A 22,992-nucleotide genomic window follows, 5' to 3' on the forward strand; every position below is an offset into this window, starting at 1 on the left:
TCATAAGGGAAATTGGTCCGAAGTTCTCTTTCTTTGTTGGGTCTTTGTGTGGTTTAGGTATAAGAGTAATTGTGGCTTCATAGAAGGAAATCGGTAGTGATCCATCTGTTTCAATTTTGTGGACTAGTTTGGATAATATTGGTATGAGGTCTTCTATGAAGGTCTGATAGAACTCTGCCCTAAACCCGTCTGGACCTGGGCTCTTTTTGGTTGGGAGACCTTTAATGACTGCTTCTATTTCCTTAGGAGTTATGGGGTTGTTTAACTGGTTTATCTGTTCCTGATTTAACTTCGGTACCTGGTATCTGTCTAGGAAATTGTCCATTTCCTCCAGATTTTCAAGTTTTGTTGAATATAGGCTTTTATAGTAAGATCTGATGATTTTTTGAATTTCCCCTGAATCTGTAGTTATGTCTCCCTTTTCATTTCTGATTTTCTTAATTTGGACACACTCTCTGTGTCCTCTCGTTAGTCTGGCTAACGGTTTATCTATCTTGTTGATTTTCTCAAAGAACCAACTTTTGGTTCTCTTGATTCTTTCTATGGTCCTTTTTGTTTCTACTTGGTTGATTTCAGCTCTGAGTTTGATTATTTCCTGCCTTCTACTCCTCCTGGGTGTATTTGCTTCTTTTTGTTCTAGAGCATTTAGGTGTGCTGTCAAGCTGCTGACATATGCTCTTTCCTGTTTCTTTCTGCAGGCACTCAGTGCTATGAGTTTTCCTCTTAGCACAGCTTTCATTGTGTCCCATAAGTTTGGGTATGTTGTACCTTCATTTTCATTAAATTCTAAAAAGTCTTTAATTTCTTTCTTTATTTCTTCCTTGACCAGGTTATCATTGAGTAGAGCATTGTTCAATTTCCACGTATATGTGGGCATTCTTCCCTTATTTTTATTATAGACCAGTTTTAGGTCGTGGTGGTCCGATAGCACGCATGGGATTATTTCTATCTTTCTGTACCTGTTGAGGCCCGTTTTTTGACCAATTATATGGTCAATTTTGGAGAAAGTACCATGAGGAGCTGAGAAGAAGGTATATCCTTTTGCTTTAGGATAGAATGTTCTATCAATATCTGTTAAGTCCATTTGGCTCATGACTTCTCTTAGTCTGTCTACGTCTCTGTTTAATTTCTGTTTCCATGATCTGTCCATTGATGAGAGTGGGGTGTTGAAGTCTCCTACTATTATTGTATGAGGTGCAATGTGTGCTTTGAGCTTTAGTAAGGTTTCTTTTACGTATGTAGGTGCCCTTGAATTTGGGGCATAGATATTTAGGATTGAGAGTTCATCTTGGTTGATTTTTCCTTTGATGAATATGAAGTGTCCTTCCTTATCTTTTTTGATGAATTTTAGTTGAAAATTGATTTTATTTGATATTAGAATGGCTACTCCAGCTTGCTTCTTCCGACCATTTGCTGGGAAAGTTGTTTTCCAGCCTTTCACTCTGAGGTAGTGTCTGTCTTTGTCTCTGAGGTGTGTTTCCTGTAGGCAGCAGAATGAAGGGTCCTCGTTGCGTATCCAGTTTGTTCATCTATGTCTTTTTATTGGGGAGTTGAGGCCATTGATGTTGAGAGATATTAAGGAATAGTGATTATTGCTTCCTGTTATATTCATATTTGTATATGAGGTTATGTTTGTGTGCTTTTCTTCTCTTTGTTTTGTTGCCAATACGATTAGTTTCTTGCTTCTTCTAGGGTATAGCTTGCCTCTTTATGTTGGGCTTTACCATTTATTATCCTTTGTAGTGCTGGATTTGTAGAAAGGTATTGTGTAAATTTGGTTTTGTCATGGAATATCTTGGTTTCTCCATCTATGTTAATTGAGAGTTTTGCAGGATACAGTAACCTGGGCTGGCATTTGTGTTCTCTTAGGGTCTGTATGACATCTGTCCAGGATCTTCTGGCTTTCATAGTCTCTGGTGAGATGTCTGGTATAATTCTGATAGGTCTGCCTTTATATGATACTTGACCTTTTTCCCTTACTGCTTTTAATATTCTTTCTTTATTTTGTGCGTTTGGTGTTTTGACTATTATGTGACGGGAAGTGTTTCTTTTCTGGTCCAATCTATTTGGAGTTCTGTAGGCTTCTTGTATGCCTATGGGTATGTCTTTTTTCAGGTTAGGGAAGTTTTCTGCTATGATTTTGTTGAAGATATTTACTGGTCCTTTGAGCTGGGAGTCTTCACTCTCTTCTATACCTATTATCCTTAGGTTTGATCTTCTCATTGATTCCTGGATTTCCTGTATATTTTGGACCAGTACCTTTTTCTGCTTTACATTATCTTTGACAGTTGAGTCAATGATATCTACGGAATCATCTGCTCCTGAGATTCTCTCTTCCATCTCTTGTATTCTGTTGGTGAAGCTCGTATCTACAGCTCCTTGTCTCTTCTTTTGGTTTTCTATATCCAGGGTTGTTTCCATGTGTTCTTTCTTGATTGCTTCTATTTCCATTTTTAATTCCTTCAACTGTTTGATTGTGTTTTCCTGGAATTCTTTCAGTGATTTTTGTGACTCCTCTCTATGGGCTTCTACTTGTTTATTTATGTTTTCCTGGAATTCTTTCAGGGATTTTTGCGATTCCTCTCTGTAGGCTTCTACTTGCTTATTAATGTTTTCCTGTGTTTCTCTATGGGAGTTCTTCACGTCTTTCTTGAAGTCCTCCAGCATCATGATCAAATATGATTTTGAAACTAGATCTTGCTTTTCTGGTGTGTTTGGATATTCCATGTTTGCTTTGGTGGGAGAATTGGGCTCCGATGATGCCATGTAGTCTTGGTTACTGTTGCTTGGGTTCCTGTGCTTGCCTCTGACCATCAGATTATCTCTAGTGTTACTTTGTTCTGCTATTTCTGACAGTGGCTAGACTGTCCTATAAGCCTGTGTGTCAGGAGTGCTGTAGACCTGTTTTCCTGTTTTCTTTCAGCCAGTTATGGGGACAGAGTGTTCTGCTTTCGGGTGTGTAGTTTTTCCTATCTACAGGTCTTCAGCTGTTCCTGTGGGCCTGTGTCTTGAGTTCACCAGGCAGGTCACTTGCAGCAGAAAAGTTGGTCTTACCTGTGGTCCCGAGGCTCAAGTTTGCTCGTGGGGTGCTGCCTACGAGCTCTCCGCGGCGGCAGCAACCCAATTAATCATTTCTATATTATATTGTTATTTTTTAGGTATTAATTAGTAGCATTGCTTTCTATCCGACACCTAAACTACAATACAAATTTCGGTTAAGTAAAAGGAAGATCCATTAATAATCAAACTTCTAAATATTGAAACATAATTAAAATACATGTTTAAGGGGAGGATAGGTACAGACTTTGTCATCAATTTTTTTCAAAGACATGATATTATACTTTGAAGGTTTCCATGAGTTCTTGGTTCAAACAACCACTAATCTGCCTGTAGGATTTAACATAAGCTTGTAAGTAGTTTCTCCAAGCATTTTCTCAAAAGCATTGAAATTATTTTCATCCTCGAATGGAAAGCCATACATCCCCATTACTACCTGCTATAACACTTAGCTTAAAGTTTTCCCCCAGCATGTTGATCTCCCTGGCATCTACAGACAGTGTACCCAGTGTAGAATGACACTGACTGTGAATAGCAAGCTGCCCAAATCTCTTGCCTTACCCAGAGCTCTCAATGATTGATAGGCTATAAAAAACCTGCCACTTGGACCTGATTGTATAGACCTAATGTGATGTAATTTCCAAATACCTTGGATAATATTATAAAACTAGGCTATTAGATGGTCCACAGAAAGCTTGAAAATGCAATTAATGGCAGTATTAGATACCAGGAGGAAAAGCATGACTGAGGAAGGAAAAGCTCATGAGGAACCAGGCATTACTCAGGTCATGGGAAGTCTTACCAATGGCAATTTAATGGGTTTTTAGAAACTTGAAGAGCTAGACTAATCAGAAGGCACAGAGACAGTATCCAAATTAACAAAATCAGAAACAAAATGGAAAACATAGCAATACAAACCAAAGAAATTTTAAAAATTATCAGATCCTACTATAAAAGCCTATACTCAACAAAACTAGAAAATCTGAATGAAATGGTTAATTTTCTAGACAGATACCAGGGACCAAAGTTAAATCAGGATCCAATAACCCATATAAACAGTCCCATAACTCCTAAAGAAATAGAAGCAGTCATTAAAAGTCTCCAAACCAAAAAAGCCCAAGACCAGATGGTTTTAGTGCAGAATTCTATAAGACCTTTATAGAAGACCTAATACCAATACTCTTCAAACTATTCCACAAAACAGAAACAGAAAGAACACTACCTAATTCATTCTATGAAACCACAGTTACACTGAGACCAAAACCACACAAAGACTCAGCAAAGAGAACTTCAGACCAATTTCCCTTATGAATATTGATGCAAAATTACTCAATAAAGTTCTCACAAACCAAATCTAAGAACATATCAATACCATCATTCACCATGTTCAAGTAGGCTTCATGCCAGGTATGCAGGGATGGTTCAATATACGGAAATCTATCAACGTAATCCACTATATAAACAAACCAATCATCTCATTAAATGCTGAAAAAGCATTTGACAAAATTCAGCATCCCTTCATGTTAAAAGTATTGTACAGAACAGGAATTCAAGGCCCATACCTAAATATACTAAAAGCAATATACAACAACCCAGGAGCCAACATCAAACTAAATGGGGAGAAACTTGAAGTAATCCCACTAAAATCAGGGACTAGACAAAGCTGCCCACTCTCTCCCTATCTATTCAATATAATATGGTACTCAAAGTTCTAGCCACAGCAATTAGACCAGAAAAGGAGGTCAAAGGGATACTAATTGGAAAGGAAGAAGTCAAAATATCACTATTTGCAGATGATATGATAGTATACTTAAGTGACTCAAAATTCCACCAGAGGACTTCTTCAGCTAATAAACAACTTCACCAAAGTATCTGGATATAAAATTAACTCAAACAAATCAGTAATCTTCATCTACTCAAAGGATAAACAGGCTGATAAAGAAATTAGGGAAACAACACCCTTCACAATAGTCATAAATAATATAAAATATCTTGGTGTAACTCTAACCAAGCAAGTATAAGATCTGTATGAAAAGAAGTCTCTAAAGAAAGAAATTGACGACCTCAGAGGATGGAAAGATCTCCCATGCTTATGGATCAGCAGGATTAACATAGTAAAAATGGCCATCTTACCAAAAGCAATCTACAGATTCAATGCAGTCCCCATCAAAATTCCAACTCGATTTTACACAGAGATAGAAAGAGCAATTCTCAAATTCATTTGTAACAAGAAAAAAAAAAAACCTTGGAAAGCAAAAGTTATTCTCAACAATAAGAGAACTTCTGGGGAATTACCATCCCTGACCTCAAACTACTACAGAGCAGTCATGATGAAAACCACATGGTATTGGTACAGACAGGCAAGTAGAATAGAATGGAATAGAGTTGAAGACCCAGAAATGAACACATACCCATATGGTCACTTAATCTTTGACAAAGAGCCAAAACCATCCAGTACGGGGGAAAGACAGCATATTTAACAAATGTATTAAGTGGTGGTCAGCATGTAGAAGAATGCAAATTGACCCATTTTTATCTTCTTGTACAAAGCTCAAGTCCAAGTGGATAAAACACCTCCACATAAAACCAAATATGCTAAATCTTTTACAAGAGAAATTGGGAAAGAGCCTCAAACACACTGGGATGTGGGAAATATTCCTGAACAGAGCAGCAATGGTTCAGGCTCTAATACCAACTATTTACAAATGGGATCTCGTAAAATTAAAAATTTCTGTAAGGCAAAAAACACTGTCATTAGGACAAAATAGCAACCAACAGACTGAGAAAAGATCTTTACCAATCTTACATCTGATAGAGGGCTAATATCCAATATATACAAAGAACTCAAGAAGTTAGACTCCAGAGAATCAAATAACCCTATTAAAAATGGGGTACAGAGCTAAACAAAGAATTCTCAACTGAGGAGTCTCAAATGGCCAAGAAACACCTAAAGAAATGTTAAACGTCCTTAGTCCTCAGGGAAATGCAAATCAAAACAACTCTAAGATTCTACCTCACACCAGTCAGAATGGCTAAGATCAAAAACTCAGGTGACAACAGATGCTGGTGAATGTTGTGGTTTGCCCTGGAGTTATCTGTATTTTGATGCTAATTCCACTGCCCCAAGGACTGCTGCCTAGTCACTTACTCAGGAATCAGGTGATTTCACCAGAACCTTCTCCCCATTGAATTTGTAAAATACAGGAGAGGGGCAGGTACAGGATAGAAGGAAACCTGTCAGTGGAGGAGAAGGAAGGATGGGTGGGAGAGAAGTTTGAAGGAAGAGGAGGAGACTGGAACAGAGAGGCGGGGCGAGGAGAGGAAGAGAGAAGCCGTGGCAGGACAATGGAGGCTGATGTAAAGATCTTGTTCTGTGTATTTACAGGTTGTTATCAATGTTCCTAAGGGATGGATGGTACGGAGCTTTGTATGTTTAAGTAGGCAATTATATCTTATCAATTGGATCTAAGATTAGTGTGTTGTGTGTTCTTTTATGTGAGGGTTTGAGTGTAGGAAAGTGTGCCCTGGCTGGAGACACTGGGCCGCCACAGCGAAGTGAAGTTGGGATGTGTTTCCGCCCAGATAATCTAGCAGATAGCTTGGGGCACCGTGGTGAGGACCTAACAGGGTAAAAGACAACTACACCTTTTTTATTTTTTATATTTTTAATATACAACAGCAGGTGAAAATGTGGAGAAAGAGGAACACTCCTATATTGTTGGTGGGTTTGCAAGGTGGTACAACCACTCTGTGGTATATTTACACAATGGAGTACTAATCAGCCATTAAAAACAATGACTTCATGAAATTCTCAGGGAAATGGTTGGAACTAGAAACTATCCTGAGTGAAATAACACAGTCACAAAAGAACACATCTGGTATGTACTCACTAATAAGTGGATTTTAGGAAAAAAAGCTCAGAATACCCATGATACAACTTACAGACCATATGAAGCTCAAGAAGAAGGAAGACCAAAGTGTGGATGCTTCAGTCCTACTTAGAAGGGGGAAAGAAATAATTTCAAGGGGGTTTGGGGTAGAGGGTGGGAAGGATTTGGGAGGAAGGGAAGAGGGGGGGAGGAAAAAAGCAGGGACAGGATCAGGTGTGGGAGGAGACGGGGAGATGTACAGAGGGTCAGGAAATTGAATAGAGGTGTGTAGCAATGGGGATGGGGGACTGGTGGTAGCTAGGAGAGCAAGAGGCTCCCAGGACTCAGTGGGGATGACATTAGCTGAAATACCCAACAAATGGGAGAGAGAACCTGTAGAGACCATAGCCAGGGGTTAGGCATGGCCCCCACTGAAAGATGGGGCCACCCATCCTTCTCAAAATTTTTAAACCAGAATTGTTCCTGTCTAAAGGAAATACAGGGACATAGAGTGGAGCAGAGACTAAAGGAAAGGCCATTCAGGGACTGCCCCACCTGGGGATCCATCCCATATGCAGTCATCACATCCAGTCACTATTGCTGATGCCAAGAAATGTTTGCTGACAGGAGCCTGATATCGATGTCTCCTGACTAGAGCCTTACCGATACAGATGCAGATGCTTACAGCCAACCATTGGACTAAGCACGGGGACTCTAATAGATGAGTTAGGGGAAAGACAGAAAGAGCTGAAGGGGTTTGCAACCCCATAGGAAGAACAATATCAACCAACCAGAGCCCTCTGAGTTCCCAGGAACTAAACCACCAATCAAATCAAAACACATGGAGGGACCCATGGCTCCATCTGCATATGTAGCAGAAGATGGCCTTATCCTAGGTCCTGTGAAGGCTTTATGCCCCAGTGTAGCAGAATGCTAGGGAGTGTTTGGGTAGGTGAGGGAGCACCCTCATAGACGCAGGGAGAGGGAAGTGTAATAGGAGGTTTTCAGAAGGGAAACAGGGAGGGGGATAACATTTGAAATGTAAATAAATAAAATAACCAATAAAAACATTTTTAAAAAAGAAACTCGAAGAGTTAATTAAAATTTGCCAGAAAATGTTTAATCTCAGTAATAACCAAGTGGATGAAATGATAATGTGTATCTATTTTAAGTTTATTTTCAGTAATATCCAACTAACAGCACTGATCGGGGTTTATGAGGTGATGGGAATCTGACATTGTGTTTTTCTTGAAGTATAAAGTGCCGTTTAGAAAGTGATGTGATGTGGCCACAGAAAGAGAAGGTCCTAGAACCGCTCATGGCTAGCCAATAGGAGAATATGGCCATGGCCACTTCTTCTAAACCAAGGAAGCCTTCTCTGCCAGTTAGGTTTAAGTCTGATTATCACCCAGGAAAATATCAAAATGACAGTAGGAAGCAACATCACCTGCAAAGAAAGCTGTAAAATGCTTAGCCAGCTGACATTATGATCCCACATAAACCTGAGATTCTATTATTAAGTATGAAAAACAGAGTGTGTTATACAGGTAGCTAGAAATTTTTATTGCTAGAAATTTTGTATTTGAACAGTTGTTGGCTAAGATTTTTCACTTTTAAAATTAATGCCAGTGATAAGAGAATATTTCTGGAACAGAAATCCATGCAGCTTACAAAATGGAGACTCCTAAAACAAAATTAATAGGTTTATTTTAATTAATGTAGGATATAATATTGTATATAATAGAGTATATAATTAGTATGTAATATTGCTATATGTGAACATAATAGTGTGTTTAATAAAATTATTCGGATGAATAAAATTATTTAAAGACAACCTGCCAAAATAGTTTAACTAAGAATAAAAGGCATCATATGAGACAGTGAGCCGCAAACACTAGTCACCATCAGGTAGCAAAGGGAACTTGAAGAATTTTTTTCTACCACAGAGTTACCTGTCAGAAAGCAAGGGGGTCGGTCACACGATGATTTGGTCCTCTTATGACCACCATCACTGACATTTCCTGAATACTTAATTGAACTCTGTTTTTTGTTTGCTCAGCCACTATCAGATAGAGTAATGTATTGTGAGTCCCATTTACATTTGAAGAATCTGAGATACAAGAAAGTGACTTATTCATTGTCTCACAAACCATAAATCAAACACCACCAGGGGGGTCCCCCCAAAACATATCTTTTCTGTTTACCATCTTTAAATACAAATCTATATCTATAACTGTACAAAAATGTTAGCACTGACAAATATATAAATTTTAAAATATGCTTTTCTTTCATGTATTTTCCTCTCAGTCTTTTTTTTTTATTTTATTAACTTGAGTATTTCTTATTTACATTTCAAGTGTTATTCCCTTTCCCGGTTTCCCGGTTTCCCCGGCAAACATCCCCCTAATCCCTCTCCCTCCCCTTCTTTATGGGTGTTCCCCTCCCCATCCTCCCTCCATTGCTGCCCTCCCACCAACAAACACATTCACTGGGAGTTCAATCTTAGCAGGACCAAGGGTTTCCCCTTCCACTGATGATCTTACTAGAATATTCATTGCAACCTATGAGGTCAGAGTCCAGGGTCAGTCCATGTATAGTCTTTAGGTAGTGGCTTAGTCAGTGGAAGCTCTAGTTGCTTGGCATTGTTGTTCATAAGGGGTCTCGAGCTCCTTCAAGCTCTTCCAGCTCTTTCTCTGATTCCTTCAACGGGGGTCCCATTCTCAATTCAGTGGTTTGCTGCTGGCATTCGCCACTGTATTTGCTGTATTCTGGCTGTGTCTCTCAGGAGCGATCTACATCCGGATCCTGTCGGCCTGCACTTCTTTGCTTCATCCATCTTGTGTAATTGGATGGCTGTATATGTATGGGCCACATGTGGGGCAGGCTCTGAATGGGTGTTCCTTCTGTCTCTGTTTTAATCTTTGCCTCTCTATTCCCTGCCAAGGGTATTCTTGTTCCCCTTTTAAAGAAGGAGTGAAGCATTCACCTTTTGATCATCCGTCTTGAGTTTCATTTGTTCTAGGCATCTAGGGTAATTCAAGCATTTGGGCTAATAGCCACTTATCAATGAGTGCATACCATGTGTGTTTTTCTGTGATTGGGTTACCTCACTCAGGATGATATTTTCCAGTTCCGACCATTTGCCTACGAATTTCATAAAGTCATTGTTTTTGATAGCTGAGTAATATTCCATTGTGTAGATGTACCACATTTTCTGTATCCATTCCTCTGTTGAAGGGCATCTGGGTTCTTTCCAGCTTCTGGCTATTATAAATAAGGCTGCTATGAACATAGTGGAACACGTGTCTTTTTTATATGTTGGGGCATCTTTTGGGTATATGCCCAAGAGAGGTATAGCTGGATCCTCAGGCATTTCAATGTCCAATTTTCTGAGGAACCTCCAGACTGATTTCCAGAATGGTTGTACCAGTCTGCAATCCCACCAACAATGGAGGAGTGTTCCTCTTTCTCCGCATCCTCGCCAGCATTTGCTGTCACCTGAGTTTTTGATCTTAGCCATTCTGACTGCTGTGAGGTAGAATCTCAGGGTTGTTTTGATTTGCATTTCCCTTATGACTAAAGATGTTGAACATTTCTTTAGGTGTTTCTCAGCCATTCAGCATTCCTCAGCGGTGAATTCTTTCTTTAGCTCTGAACCCCATTTTTAATAGGGTTATTTGTCTCCCTGCAGTCTAACTTCTTGAGTTCTTTGTATATTTTGCATATAGGCCCTCTATCAGTTGAAGGATTGGTAAAGATCTTTTCCCAATCTGTTGGCTGCCGTTTTGTCCTAACCACAGTGTCCTTTGCCTTACAGAACCTTTGCAGTTTTTTGAGATCCCATTTGTCGATTCTTGATCTTAGAGCGTAAGCCATTGGTGTTTTGTTCAGGAAATTTTTTCCAGTGCCCATGTGTTGCACATGCTGCCCTAGTTTTTCTTCTATTAGTTTGAGTGTATCTGGTTTGATGTGGAGGTCCTCGATCCACTTGGACTTAAGCTTTGTACAGGGTGATAAGCATGGATCGATCTGCATTCTTCTACATGTTGACCTCCAGTTGAACCAGCACCATTTGCTGAAAATGCTATCTTTTTTCCATTTGATGGTTTTGGCTCCTTTGTCAAAAATCAAGTGCCCATAGGTGTGTGGGTTCATTTCTGGGTCTTCAATTCTGTTCCATTGGTCTATCTGTCTGTCTCTGTACCAATACCACGCAGTTTTTATCACTATTGCTCTGTAATACTGCTTGAGTTCAGGGATAGTGATTCCCCCTGAAGTCCTTTTATTGTTGAGGATAGTTTTAGCTATCCTGGGTTTTTTGCTATTCCAGATGAATTTGCAAATTGTTCTGTCTAACTCTTTGAAGAATTGGATTGGTATTTTGATGGCGATTGCATTGAATCTGTAGATTGCTTTTGGTAGTATGGCCATTTTTACTATATTAATCCTGCCAATCCATGAGCATGGGAGATCTTTCCATCTTCTGAGGTCTTCTTCAATTTCTTTCTTCAGAGTCTTGAAGTTCTTATTGTACAGATCTTTTACTTGCTTGGTTAAAGTCACACCGAGGTACTTCATATTATTTGGGTCTATTATGAAGGGTGCCGTTTCCCTAATTTCTTTCTCGGCTTGTTTCTCTTTTGTGTAGAGGAAGGCTACTGATTTATTTGAGTTAATTTTATACCCAGCCACTTTGCTGAAGTTGTTTATCAGCTTTAGTAGTTCTCTGGTGGAACTTTTGGGATCACTTAAATATACTATCATATCATCTGCAAATAGTGATATTTTGACTTCTTCTATTCCGATCTGTATCCCCTTAACCTCCTTTTGTTGTCTGATTGCTCTGGCTAGAACTTTAAGAACTATATTGAATAAGTAGGGAGAGAGTGGGCAGCCTTGTCTAGTCCCTGATTTTAGTGGGATTGCTTCAAGTTTCTCTCCATTTAGTTTAATGTTAGCAACTGGTTTGCTGTATATGGCTTTTACTATGTTTAGGTATGGGCCTTGAATTCCTATTCTTTCCAGGACTTTTATCATGAAGGGGTGTTGAATTTTGTCAAATGCTTTCTCAGCATCTAATGAAATGATCATGTGGTTTTGTTCTTTCAGTTTGTTTATATAATGGATCACGTTGATGGTTTTCCGTATATCAAACCATCCCTGCATACCTGGGATGAAGCCTACTTGATCATGGTGGATGATCATTTTGATGTGCTCTTGGATTCGGTTTGCCAGAATTTTATTGAGTATTTTTGCATCGATATTCATAAGGGAAATTGGTCTGAAGTTCCATTTCTTTGTTGGGTCTTTGTGTGGTTTAGGTATAAGAGTAATTGTGGCTTCATAGAAGGAATCAGTAGTGCTCCATCTGTTTCAATTTTGTGGACTAGTTTGGATAATATTGGTATGAGGTCTTCTATGAAGGTCTGATAGAATTCTGCCCTAAACCCGTCTGGACCTGGGCTCTTTTTGGTTGGGAGACCTTTAATGACTGCTTCTATTTCCTTAGGAGTTATGGGGTTGTTTAACTGGTTTATCTGTTCCTGATTTAACTTCGGTACCTGGTATCTGTCTAGGAAATTGTCCATTTCCTCCAGATTTTCAAGTTTTGTTGAATATAGGCTTTTATAGTAAGATCTGATGATTTTTTGAATTTCCCCTGAATCTGTAGTTATGTCTCCCTTTCATTTCTGATTTTCTTAATTTGGACACACTCTCTGTGTCCTCTCGTTAGTCTGGCTAAGGGTCTATCTATCTTGTTGATTTTCTCAAAGAACCAACTTTTGGTTCTGTTGATTCTTTCTATGGTCCTTTTTGTTTCTACTTGGTTGATTTCAGCTCTGAGTTTGATTATTTCCTGCCTTCTACTCCTCCTGGGTGTATTTGCTTCTTTTTGTTCTAGAGTTTTCAGGTGTGCTGTCAAGCCCCTGACATATGCTCTCTCCTGTTTCTTTCTGCAGGCACTCAGTGCTATGAGTTTTCCTCTTAGCACAGCTTTCATTGTGTCCCATAAGTTTGGGTAGGTTGTACCTTCATTTTCATTAAATTCTAAAAAGTCTTTAATTTCTTTCTTTATTTCTTCCTTGACCAGGTTATCATTGAGTAGAGCATTGTTCAATTTCCATGTATAGGTGGGCATTCTTCCCTTATTTTTATTATAGACCAGCTTTAGGCCGTGGTGGTCTGATAGCATGCCTGGGATTATTTCTATCTTTCTGTACCTGTTGAGGCCCATTTTTTGACCAATTATATGGTCAATTTTGGAGAAAGTATCATGAGGAGCTGAGAAGAAGGTATATCCTTTTGCTTTAGGATAGAATGTTCTATCAATATCCGTTAAGTCCATTTGGCTCATGACTTCTCTTAGTCTGTCTACGTCTCTGTTTAATTTCTGTTTCCATGATCTGTCCATTGATGAGAGTGGGGTGTTGAAATCTCCTACTATTATTGTATGAGGTGCAATGTGTGCTTTGAGCTTTAGTAAGGTTTCTTTTACATATGTAGGTGCCCATGAATATGGGGCATAGATATTTAGGATTGAGAGTTCATCTTGGTGGATTTTTCCTTTGATGAATATGAAGTGTCCTTCCTTATCTTTTTTGATGAATTTTAGTTGAAAATTGATTTTATTTGATATTAGAATGGCTACTCCAGCTTTCTTCTTCTGACCATTTGCTTGGAAAGTTGTTTTCCAGCCTTTCATTCTGAGGTAGTGTCTGTCTTTGTCTCTGAGGTGTGTTTCCTGTAGGCAGCAGAATGCAGGGTCCTCGTTGCGTATCCAGTTTGTTAATCTATGTCTTTTTATTGGGGAGTTAAGGCCATTGATGTTGAGAGATATTAAGGAATAGTGATTATTGCTTCCTGTTATATTCATATTTGAATGTGAGGTTATGTTTGTGTGCTTTTCTTCTCTTTGTTTTGTTGCCAATACGATTAGTTTCTTGCTTCTTCTAGGGTATAGCTTGCCTCCTTATGTTGGGCTTTACCATTTATTATCCTTTGTAGTGCTGGATTTGTAGAAAGATATTGTGTAAATTTGGTTTTGTCATGGAATAGCTTGGTTTTTCCATCTATGTTAATTGAGAGTTTTGCAGGATACAGTAACCTGGGCTGGCATTTGTGTTCTCTTAGGGTCTGTATGACATCTGTCCAAGATCTTCTGGCTTTCATAGTTTCTGGCGAAAAGTCTGGTGTAATTCTGGTAGGTCTGCCTTTATATGTTACTTGACCTTTTTCCCTTACTGCTTTTAATATTCTCTCTTTATTTTGTTTATTTGATGTTTTGACTATTATGTGATGGGAAGTGTTTCTTTTCTGGTCCAATCTATTTGGAGTTCTGTAGTCTTCTTGGATGCTTATGGGTGTCTCTTTCTTTAGGTTAGGGAAGTTTTCTTCTATGATTTTTTTGAAGATATTTACTGGTCCTTTGAGCTGGGAGTCTTCACTCTCTTCTATACCTATTATCCTTAGGTTTGATCTTCTCATTGACTCCTGGATTTCCTGTATGTTTTGGACCAGTAGCTTTTTCTACTTTACATTGTCTTTGACAGTAGAGTTGATGATTTCTACGGAATCTTCTGCTCCTGAGATTCTCTCTTCCATCTCTTGTATTCTCTTGGTGAAGCTCGTATCTACAGCTCCTTGTCTCTTCTTTTGGTTGTCTATATCCAGGGTTGTTTCCATGTGTTCTTTCTTGATTGCTTCTATTTCCATTTTTAATTCCTTCAACTGTTTGATTGTGTTTTCCTGGAATTCTTTCAGGGATTTTTGTGACTCCTCTCTATGGGCTTCTACTTGTTTATTTATGATTTCCTGGAATTCTTTCAGGGATTTTTGTGACTCCTCTCTATGGGCTTCTACTTGTTTATTTATGATTTCCTGGAATTCTTTCAGGGATTTTTGCGATTCCTCTCTGTAAGCTTCTACTTGTTCTCTAAGGGAGTTCTTCATGTCTTTAAGTCCTCCAGCATCCTGATCAAATATGAATTTGAAACTAGATCTTGCTTTTCTAGTTTGTTTGGATATTCCGTGTTTGCTTTGGTGGGAGCATTGGGCTCCGATGATGCCAATTAGTCTTGGTTTCTGTTGGGTTCCTGTGCTTGCCTCTCGCCATCAGATTATCTCTAGTTTTACTTTGTTCTGCTATTTCTGACAGTGGCTAGACTGTCCTATAAGCCTGTGTGTCAGGAGTGCTGTAGACCTGTTTTCCTGTTTCCTTTCAGCCAGTTATGGAGACAGAGTGTTCTGCTTTCGGGCGTGTAGTTTTTTCTATCTACAGGTCTTCAGCTGTTCCTGTGGGCCTGTTTCTTGAGTTCACCAGGCAGGTCGCTTGCAGCAGAAAAGTTGGTCTTACTTGTGGTCCCGAGGCTCAAGTTTGCTCATGGGGTGTTGCTTATAAGCTCTCCGCAGCTGCAGCAACCAGAAAGATCTGTGCCACCCTTTCCGGGAGCTTTCATGCACCAGGGTTCCAGATAGCATTTGGTGTTTTCCTCTGGAATCAGTAATGTGTGCAGAATGCAGTCTCTTCTTGTTTCCCCGGTATATCTGCCTCCCTGAAGGTTTAGCTCTCCCTCCCACGGGATTTGGGTGCAGAGAACTGTTTATCCGGTCGGTCCCTTCAGGTTCTGGCGGTGTCTCAGAGGCAGTGGACCTGCTGCTCCTGGGCCCTCCTCAGTGGGAGCCCAGAGGCCGTATACCGTTTCCTCTTGGGCCAGGGATGTGGGCAGGGGTGGGGAGTGTTGGTGGTCTCTTCCACTCTGCAGTCTCAGGGGTGCCCACCTGTCCAGGAGGTGAGGGCTCTCTCCCACGGGGTTTGGGAGCAAAGAGCTGCTGCGGGCAGGGATCCGCATGTTTGGGACTCCCGCTAAAACCCGGAAGTGTCCGGTCCTAGAGGAATTTTGTCTCCGTGTGTCCTGAGTTCACCAGGCAGGTCGCTTGCAGCAGAAAAGTTGGTCTTACCTGTGGTCCCGAGGCTCAAGTTTGCTGGTGGGGTGTTGCTTATGAGCTCTCCGCGGCGGCCGCAACCAGGAAGATCTGCACCACCCTTCCCGGGAGCTTCCGTGCACCAGGGTTCCAGATGGGGTTTGGTGTTTTCCTCTGGAATCAGTAATGTGTGCAGAGTGCAGTCTCTTCTGGTTTCCCAGGCGTGTCTGCCTCTCTGAAGGTTTAGCTCTCCCTCCCACGGGATTTGGGTGCAGAGAACTGTTTATCCGGTCGGTCCCTTCAGTTCAATCTTTTTCTTTATTATCACAATATTAATTGCACTAAATTATATAATAGGAAACTACAAAGAAATAAACTACCTAAAATCTTAGAACTACAGATTTAAAAGTAAAACCATCTAGTGAGGTAGATGGGATGCCAAGATGTTTAAGTAATGGATTTATTTAGCTTGAGTACAGAAATACTAAAGCCCATACAATTTTTCATGACATAATTTTTGAAAGAGAGACTGGTGGGGGGGGCAACATAAACCCTCTTAAGTGTTGCATGCTGGTTCTTGAGAGGAGTCAGTCTGCACTTGCTGGAGAGTTCCCCCTGGACTATAGCTGTTTTGCCCTAGATTCCCCTAAGGACTCAGCTTCATTTTATTTTTGTCTTTCAGCTGAAACTAAGATCTGCTTCAAATACTACCACGGAGTAAGCGGGGCCCTGAGAGCTACAACCCCCAGTGTCACTGTCAAGAACTCAGCGGCTCCTGTAAGTCTCTGCTCTTCCTCCCGCTCAGACCCACCTCACATAGTTGTTTGCTTTCTTGTTTTTTTCATGCGTGTATGCACACAATTATACATGTGCACACATCTGCAACTGCACCTACACGTATATGAAGATACATTGATAGATGAAGAGTACACACATACATGCGCGCACACACACACACACACACACACACACACACACACACGTGCACACACACCTCTGACTAGTGATAAAGAAAAAAGAAAATCATCAAAAGCTATCCTTTTCAGAGTGCAAGCAATCTAAATGTTACAGACATTCTGGATTTCTCTCAACAAAATGTTTCCATGGGGATATACTTAGTGGCAGTGTATGAGGCTTTCTTTAAGAAACATGCTTATAATAACTGATTTTGAATATTTATATTTTTGATGTTTTAATTTCTTTTTAAACTTAAAATTAAACTAATTAGAATGTGTTGCCTCAGATTTATCTTAGTTATATGAAATGATAAACCTAGAAAAGATAAAATCTTACTTTCTGTTCTTTGGGTAAATGCAGACACTGTCTAACAAGTGAACCCAAGCAATGCACCTCAAGCCAGACTACAGCAAACCTCAGGATTCATATATGTTTGTTTTTTGTGTATTTTGGTTTTGACATTGTTATTGTTGATTATATTCTTTTGAGACATGGTCTCACCATGTAGCCCAGGCTGTCCCGGAACCAACTATTCAAGTTGGATTTACATAGATCATTCTTCCTATGCCTTCCCAGTGCTGAGATCATAGAACTGTGCCACCAAGTCCAGCTGTACATCCAGGATTTAAGTCACACCCTTTTGTTCTCTACTGTAATAATAGACAGTATCAAAAAAATAGACATTACCTTTTCCTGAATTTCCCCCTAGTCTTTATCTTTCTACCATTTCTCGTCTTTCTTATTACTTCTTCCAGAGATTCATAAAACCTCTTCTGATCATATTCACCAATTTTTGCAACTTTCCCCATATTCATTCATCTTTTCTACACACACAACTTGATAACTTTATATCATTTTTATTCTTTTAAGATAACTTGTGGTTTGATGGGTTCTTGTTGTATTGGGGAGTTGTTTGTTTGTTTGTTGAGACAGGGTTTCCCTATGTAGCCCCAGCTGTCCTTGAACCTGCTATATAGATCACTCACAGAGTGAGTGCTGGAATTAAAAGCCTATACACTACCATATCCAGCTTAAGAGCAATTTTTTGCAGCCTACATAGTTTTGGATGTGTAGTTCTGCACTGTACAGTGGTCACTTACTAGGGACTACATTCTTAGAGGAAACTGACTCTTGCTCTTCTAGTGGCTAACAAGTGCCAAGATCCAACAGCTTGGCATAAAATTCGCGCCCAGCTCCTCATGCCATCCTAGGATTTGGTCTGACTTTGGCCTGAATAGGTATTAAATATTCTGTCACACCCACAGTGAGTTCACATGTGCAGCTAGCTGCCTTGCTGTGTTGGGAAGACATTGTGTCTTTATAGTCATCTTCTACCACAGGCTCCTACACTCATTTTTTCCCCTTCTTCCACAATTCCACAGTGATATCTGACCCCCTCACATGGTGGGCTGTGGTAGCATGCTCTCTTTAAGCCTGAGAATGCTGTGTTCTCTTCCTTTCTGCACCTTGACCAGTTGTGGGTCACTGCGTTGATCACCATCTACTGCAAATACAAGCTTCTCAGATAAGGAACGAGAGATGTATTCACTATGAGTATTTAAAAAGCCAGTTTAATACTATACACACTTAGGAGAATGATAGTAGTAGGCCTATGACTTGTCTAGCCATAGATTTTTAGCCTGATAATGATGCCAGGTATGGGCTGAGTCCTGTGGAGTAAGTCTAAAATACAATCAGAAAATTTGTTACATTATGGTCATGCCACTATTATACAAGTGGGCATGTCGTCCCAGACCAGTCACTATTATAACTTTCAAGGTTCATAGCTGGGTAAGACTGATGATTAATTTTCCCCCCTAGTAGCTTGCATAGCACCTTACAGTACACTGAAAACTAGCTAGCTGGAGAGGTTGAGTCTAAGACCAATAGAGAAGGAAATGCCTTAAAAGGATGTTCTCCAACCAGTTGAGCCATCTGCAGGCTGTGCAGTGTGCTTCAGGTTTCAGTCTTTCATGAATCACGGGATTTTGGTGATGCAGCTATCATGGCATCACCTATATTCCTGTTGGTAAACTCACCCCTTAAAAAACTCACCGATTCACCAAGTTGGACTTTAGTGGTATCTGTATTTTGGTCTGTCATCAATTCTATCTCCCAGTGAATACTGTCACAACACAGTGTGAGAATCCAGTCCTAAGCCCATGTGATGCTGAGAATAGAGAGTACTTCTGGACTCTCACCACCTCATTAAAACTAAGTATATAGGTCCAGTGTAAGTACTTTCACATAAACCATATTTTAATGTGTAAGTAGTTTTTAGGGTGACTATGCTATTGTTGCCCTTATTTCTTGGTAGAATGAAACAGTTTTCAAGGTTCTCTTGCATTTCTCTGTTTGATTTATATCACATTAAGGCAAACCAAAAAACATTTTTTAAGCAAATGCTCTTCCTTCTCAATTAAGATACTATTTTTTAAACTAATAGTATCTTTGAACATATGGTGTTGTAATAGAAACTAAACCTAGTTTTAATTTTAAAACACAAGTCATTTATTGGTAAAATCCAGTGAACATCTGAATTAATGTAAGCTTTTGTAATTTCATCCAGGAACTTAAGCACACTGCTCCAAAGAAAAAAATGTATTTAAATTTGCTTGAATGCATTTTAAATTCTATTTTCTCACTGATTATTGCTAGTACTACATTAATTTTTCAGGGAAAATTTTTTGGGGGCAAATTGATAGAAAGTTTAAGTTTTGGGCCCTTTTGACTTGGATTATAATAGTGGCAACATGTATTTTATTGCTGTATCAAACTGTTTGAGACTTAGAACTTAAAAATTGTTTTGTTTTGATTTAAAGTCTTGAAGGCCTTATTCTATGGTTGGTTAGTCTCAGTGTCTGGGGGCCTAGGTGAGGCAGAATGTCACTGGAAGAGAGCACACTGTAAAGAACTTTATCCATCTCATAATGGTTGGGAAGAAAACAGAAAGAGGCAAAGTTTGCATCCCAGTAACAAATGCAAGGGCTTTCCCTAACAACCTAACATCTTCCTACCAGGCCCATCACCTAAAGCTCTCACAATTTCCCAATGGTCACATGTGGTAAGAATCAAGCCTTTGACTCTATGAGCCATTCTGGAACGCTCAAGACTATAAAACAAACCATGAACACAAACTGTAACACAAACCATAGGAGTCTTTTTTAAACGATTTTAAAAAAAACAGACTTTTTGTTCTATCTATGCTCAGAAGATGTGGACTAGACATTACCCTTTTCACTGAATGTGGTAATTGATTTTGTGTGTTTGTGCATTCATGTTATCCTGTAGGTGTGCATGAGAACCAGAGGTCAACATCAGATGTTGTTCTTCAGGATCAACCCACTTTATTTTTAAAGATAGACACTGGGGCCTGAAGATTGCTTTCTCTGACAGGAAGTTTGAGAGATCTGTCTCTGCATCCCAGAGCTGGGACGTCAACTGCCTGCCACCCTGTCTGTTCTTCCACACACATGCATGATCATGCTTGAACGCTGGTCTTCCTGCTTCCATAGAAAGCACTTCAGCGACTAACACACTGCCCCAGACCTAGTGCAATTGTTTTGTGAATTGATTCTGTTTTTTTTCTATCCCCCTTACACACCCACAACCTATTTTTGTAGTGTGCCTTTAATTCTTACCTAAATAAACACAAAAAAGAAATTTCATTCATAATCTTATGAGACAAAAATTATATTACTTATTCCTTAATGTTATGAAAATTAGTTTCTAAGTGAGATAATCCCAGCTATACCAGGAGAGGAAGAGTTCTGAAGTACTTATGTAATATTCTTGTTTTTCATTTCTACCTCTTATAACTCCTTCTGTTAGCCTTTCTCAAATGACAATTTTAGAACACTTTTGATTTGAAGCAGATATAAGTCAAATGGTAAAGATAAAACAAATCCAGGGGTTGGGGATTTAGCTCAGTGGTAGAGCACTTGCCTAGCAAGCACAAGGCCCTAGGTTCGGTCCCCAGCTCCAAACAAACAAACAAAAAAAAAAAAAAAATCCAGACTTGAGTTCCTGTGATAAAGTCACAAACATGATTTACTAACCAGTAAAGATCAGTGCAGTCCAAATATTTACGAGAAGATTCCAGAATTGTTTTCTAGTGGATATTTGTGAGACTCTCTGAGTACTATGATGTTAAATTCTGTCTCCTATTCTTTCCAGGACTTTTAACATGAAGGGGTGTTGAATTTTGTCAAATGCTTTCTCAGCATCTAATGAAATGATCATGTGGTTTTGTTCTTTCAGATTGTTTATATAATGTATCACGTTGATGGTTTTCCGTATATTAAACCATCCCTGCATACCTGGGATGAAGCCTACTTGATCATGGTGGATGATCGTTTTGATGTGCTCTTGGATTCGGTTTGCCAGAATTTTATTGAGTATTTTTGCATCGATATTCATAAGGGAAATTGGTCTGAAGTTCTCTTTCTTTGTTGGGTCTTTGTGTGGTTTAGGTATAAGAGTAATTGTGGCTTCATAGAAGGAATTCGGTGGTGCTCCATCTGTTTCAATTTTGTGGAATAGTTTGGATAATATTGGTATGAGGTCTTCTATGAAGGTCTGATAGAATTCTGCACTAAACCCGTCTGGACCTGGGCTCTTTTTGGTTGGGAGACCTTTAATGACTGCTTCTCTTTCCTTAGGAGTTATGGGGTTGTTTAACTGGTTTATCTGTTCCTGGTTTAACTTCGGTACCTGGTATCTGTCTAGGAAATTGTCCATTTCCTCCAGATTTTCAAGTTTTGTTGAATATAGGCTTTTATAGTAAGATCTGATGATTTTTTTAATTTCCTCTGAATCTGTAGTTATGTCTCCCTTTTCATTTCTGATTTTCTTAATTTGGACACACTCTCTGTGTCCTCTCGTTAGTCTGGCTAACGGTTTATCTATCTTGTTGATTTTCTCAAAGAACCAACTTTTGGTTCTCTTGATTCTTTCTATGGTCCTTTTTGTTTCTACTTGGTTGATTTCAGCTCTGAGTTTGATTATTTCCTGCCTTCTACTCCTCCTGGGTGTATTTGCTTCTTTTTGTTCTAGAGCTTTTAGGTGTGCTGTCAAGCTGCTGACATATGCTCTTTCCTGTTTCTTTCTGCAGGCACTCAGCGCTATGAGTTTTCCTCTTAGCACAGCTTTCATTGTGTCCCATAAGTTTGGGTAGGTTGTACCTTCATTTTCATTAAATTCTAAAAAGTCTTTAATTTCTTTCTTTATTTCTTCCTTGACCAGGTTACCATTGAGTAAAGCATTGTTCAATTTCCACGTATATGTGGGCATTCTTCCATTTTTGTTATTGAAGACCAGTTTTAGGCCGTGGTGGTCCGATAGCACGCATGGGATTATTTCTATCTTTCTGTACCTGTTGAGGCCCATTTTTTGACCAATTATATGGTCAATTTTGGAGAAAGTATCATGAGGAGCTGCGAAGAAGGTATATCCTTTTGCTTTAGGATAGAATGTTCTATCAATATCTGTTAAGTCCATTTGACTCATGACTTCTCTTAGTCTGTCTACGACTCTGTTTAATTTCTGTTTCCATGATCTCTCCATTGATGAGAGTGGGGTGTTGAAGTCTCCTACTATTATTGTGTGAGGTGCAATGTGTGTTTTGAGCTTTAGCAACGTTTCTTTTACGTATGTAGGTGCCCTTGAATTTGGGGCATAGATATTTAGGATTGAGAGTTCATCTTGGTGGATTTTTCCTTTGATGAATATGAAGTGTCCTTCCTTATCTTTTTTGATGAATTTTAGTTGAAAATTGATTTTATTTGATATTAGAATGGCTACTCCAGCTTGCTTCTTCTGACCATTTGCTTGGAAAGTTGTTTTCCAGCCTTTCACTCTGAGGTAGTGTCTGTCTTTGTCTCTGAGGTGTGTTTCCTGTAGGCAGCAGAATGAAGGGTCCTCGTTGCGTATCCAGTTTGTTCATCTATGTCTTTTTATTGGGGAGTTGAGGCCATTGATGTTGAGAGATATTAAGGAATAGTGATTATTGCTTCCTGTTATATTCATATTTGTATATGAGGTTATGTTTGTGTGCTTTTCTTCTCTTTGTTTTGTTGCCAATACGATTAGTTTCTTGCTTCTTCTAGGGTATAGCTTGCCTCCTTATGTTGGGCTTTACCATTTATTATCCTTTGTAGTGCTGGATTTGTAGAAAGATATTGTGTAA

General features: G+C 39.3%; 1 protein-coding gene across 5 annotated transcripts in view; it reads left to right on the forward strand.

Moving 5' to 3' along the window:
- Window positions 1-22,992, forward strand: part of Hecw1 (HECT, C2 and WW domain containing E3 ubiquitin protein ligase 1) — a 414,282-nt gene that overhangs the window by 179,172 nt on the left and 212,118 nt on the right. For all 5 annotated transcript variants that reach the window (XM_087590135.1, XM_087590133.1, NM_001440089.1 and 2 more), the window contains 1 exon segment: window positions 16,531-16,625. In XM_087590135.1, coding sequence (XP_087446261.1) covers window positions 16,531-16,625 — 95 coding nt within the window.

The sequence above is a fragment of the Rattus norvegicus genome, chromosome 17, assembly GCF_021556685.1.
Source record: "Rattus norvegicus strain SHRSP/BbbUtx chromosome 17, alternate assembly SHRSP_T2T, whole genome shotgun sequence".
Classification (NCBI taxonomy): domain Eukaryota; kingdom Metazoa; phylum Chordata; class Mammalia; order Rodentia; family Muridae; genus Rattus; species Rattus norvegicus.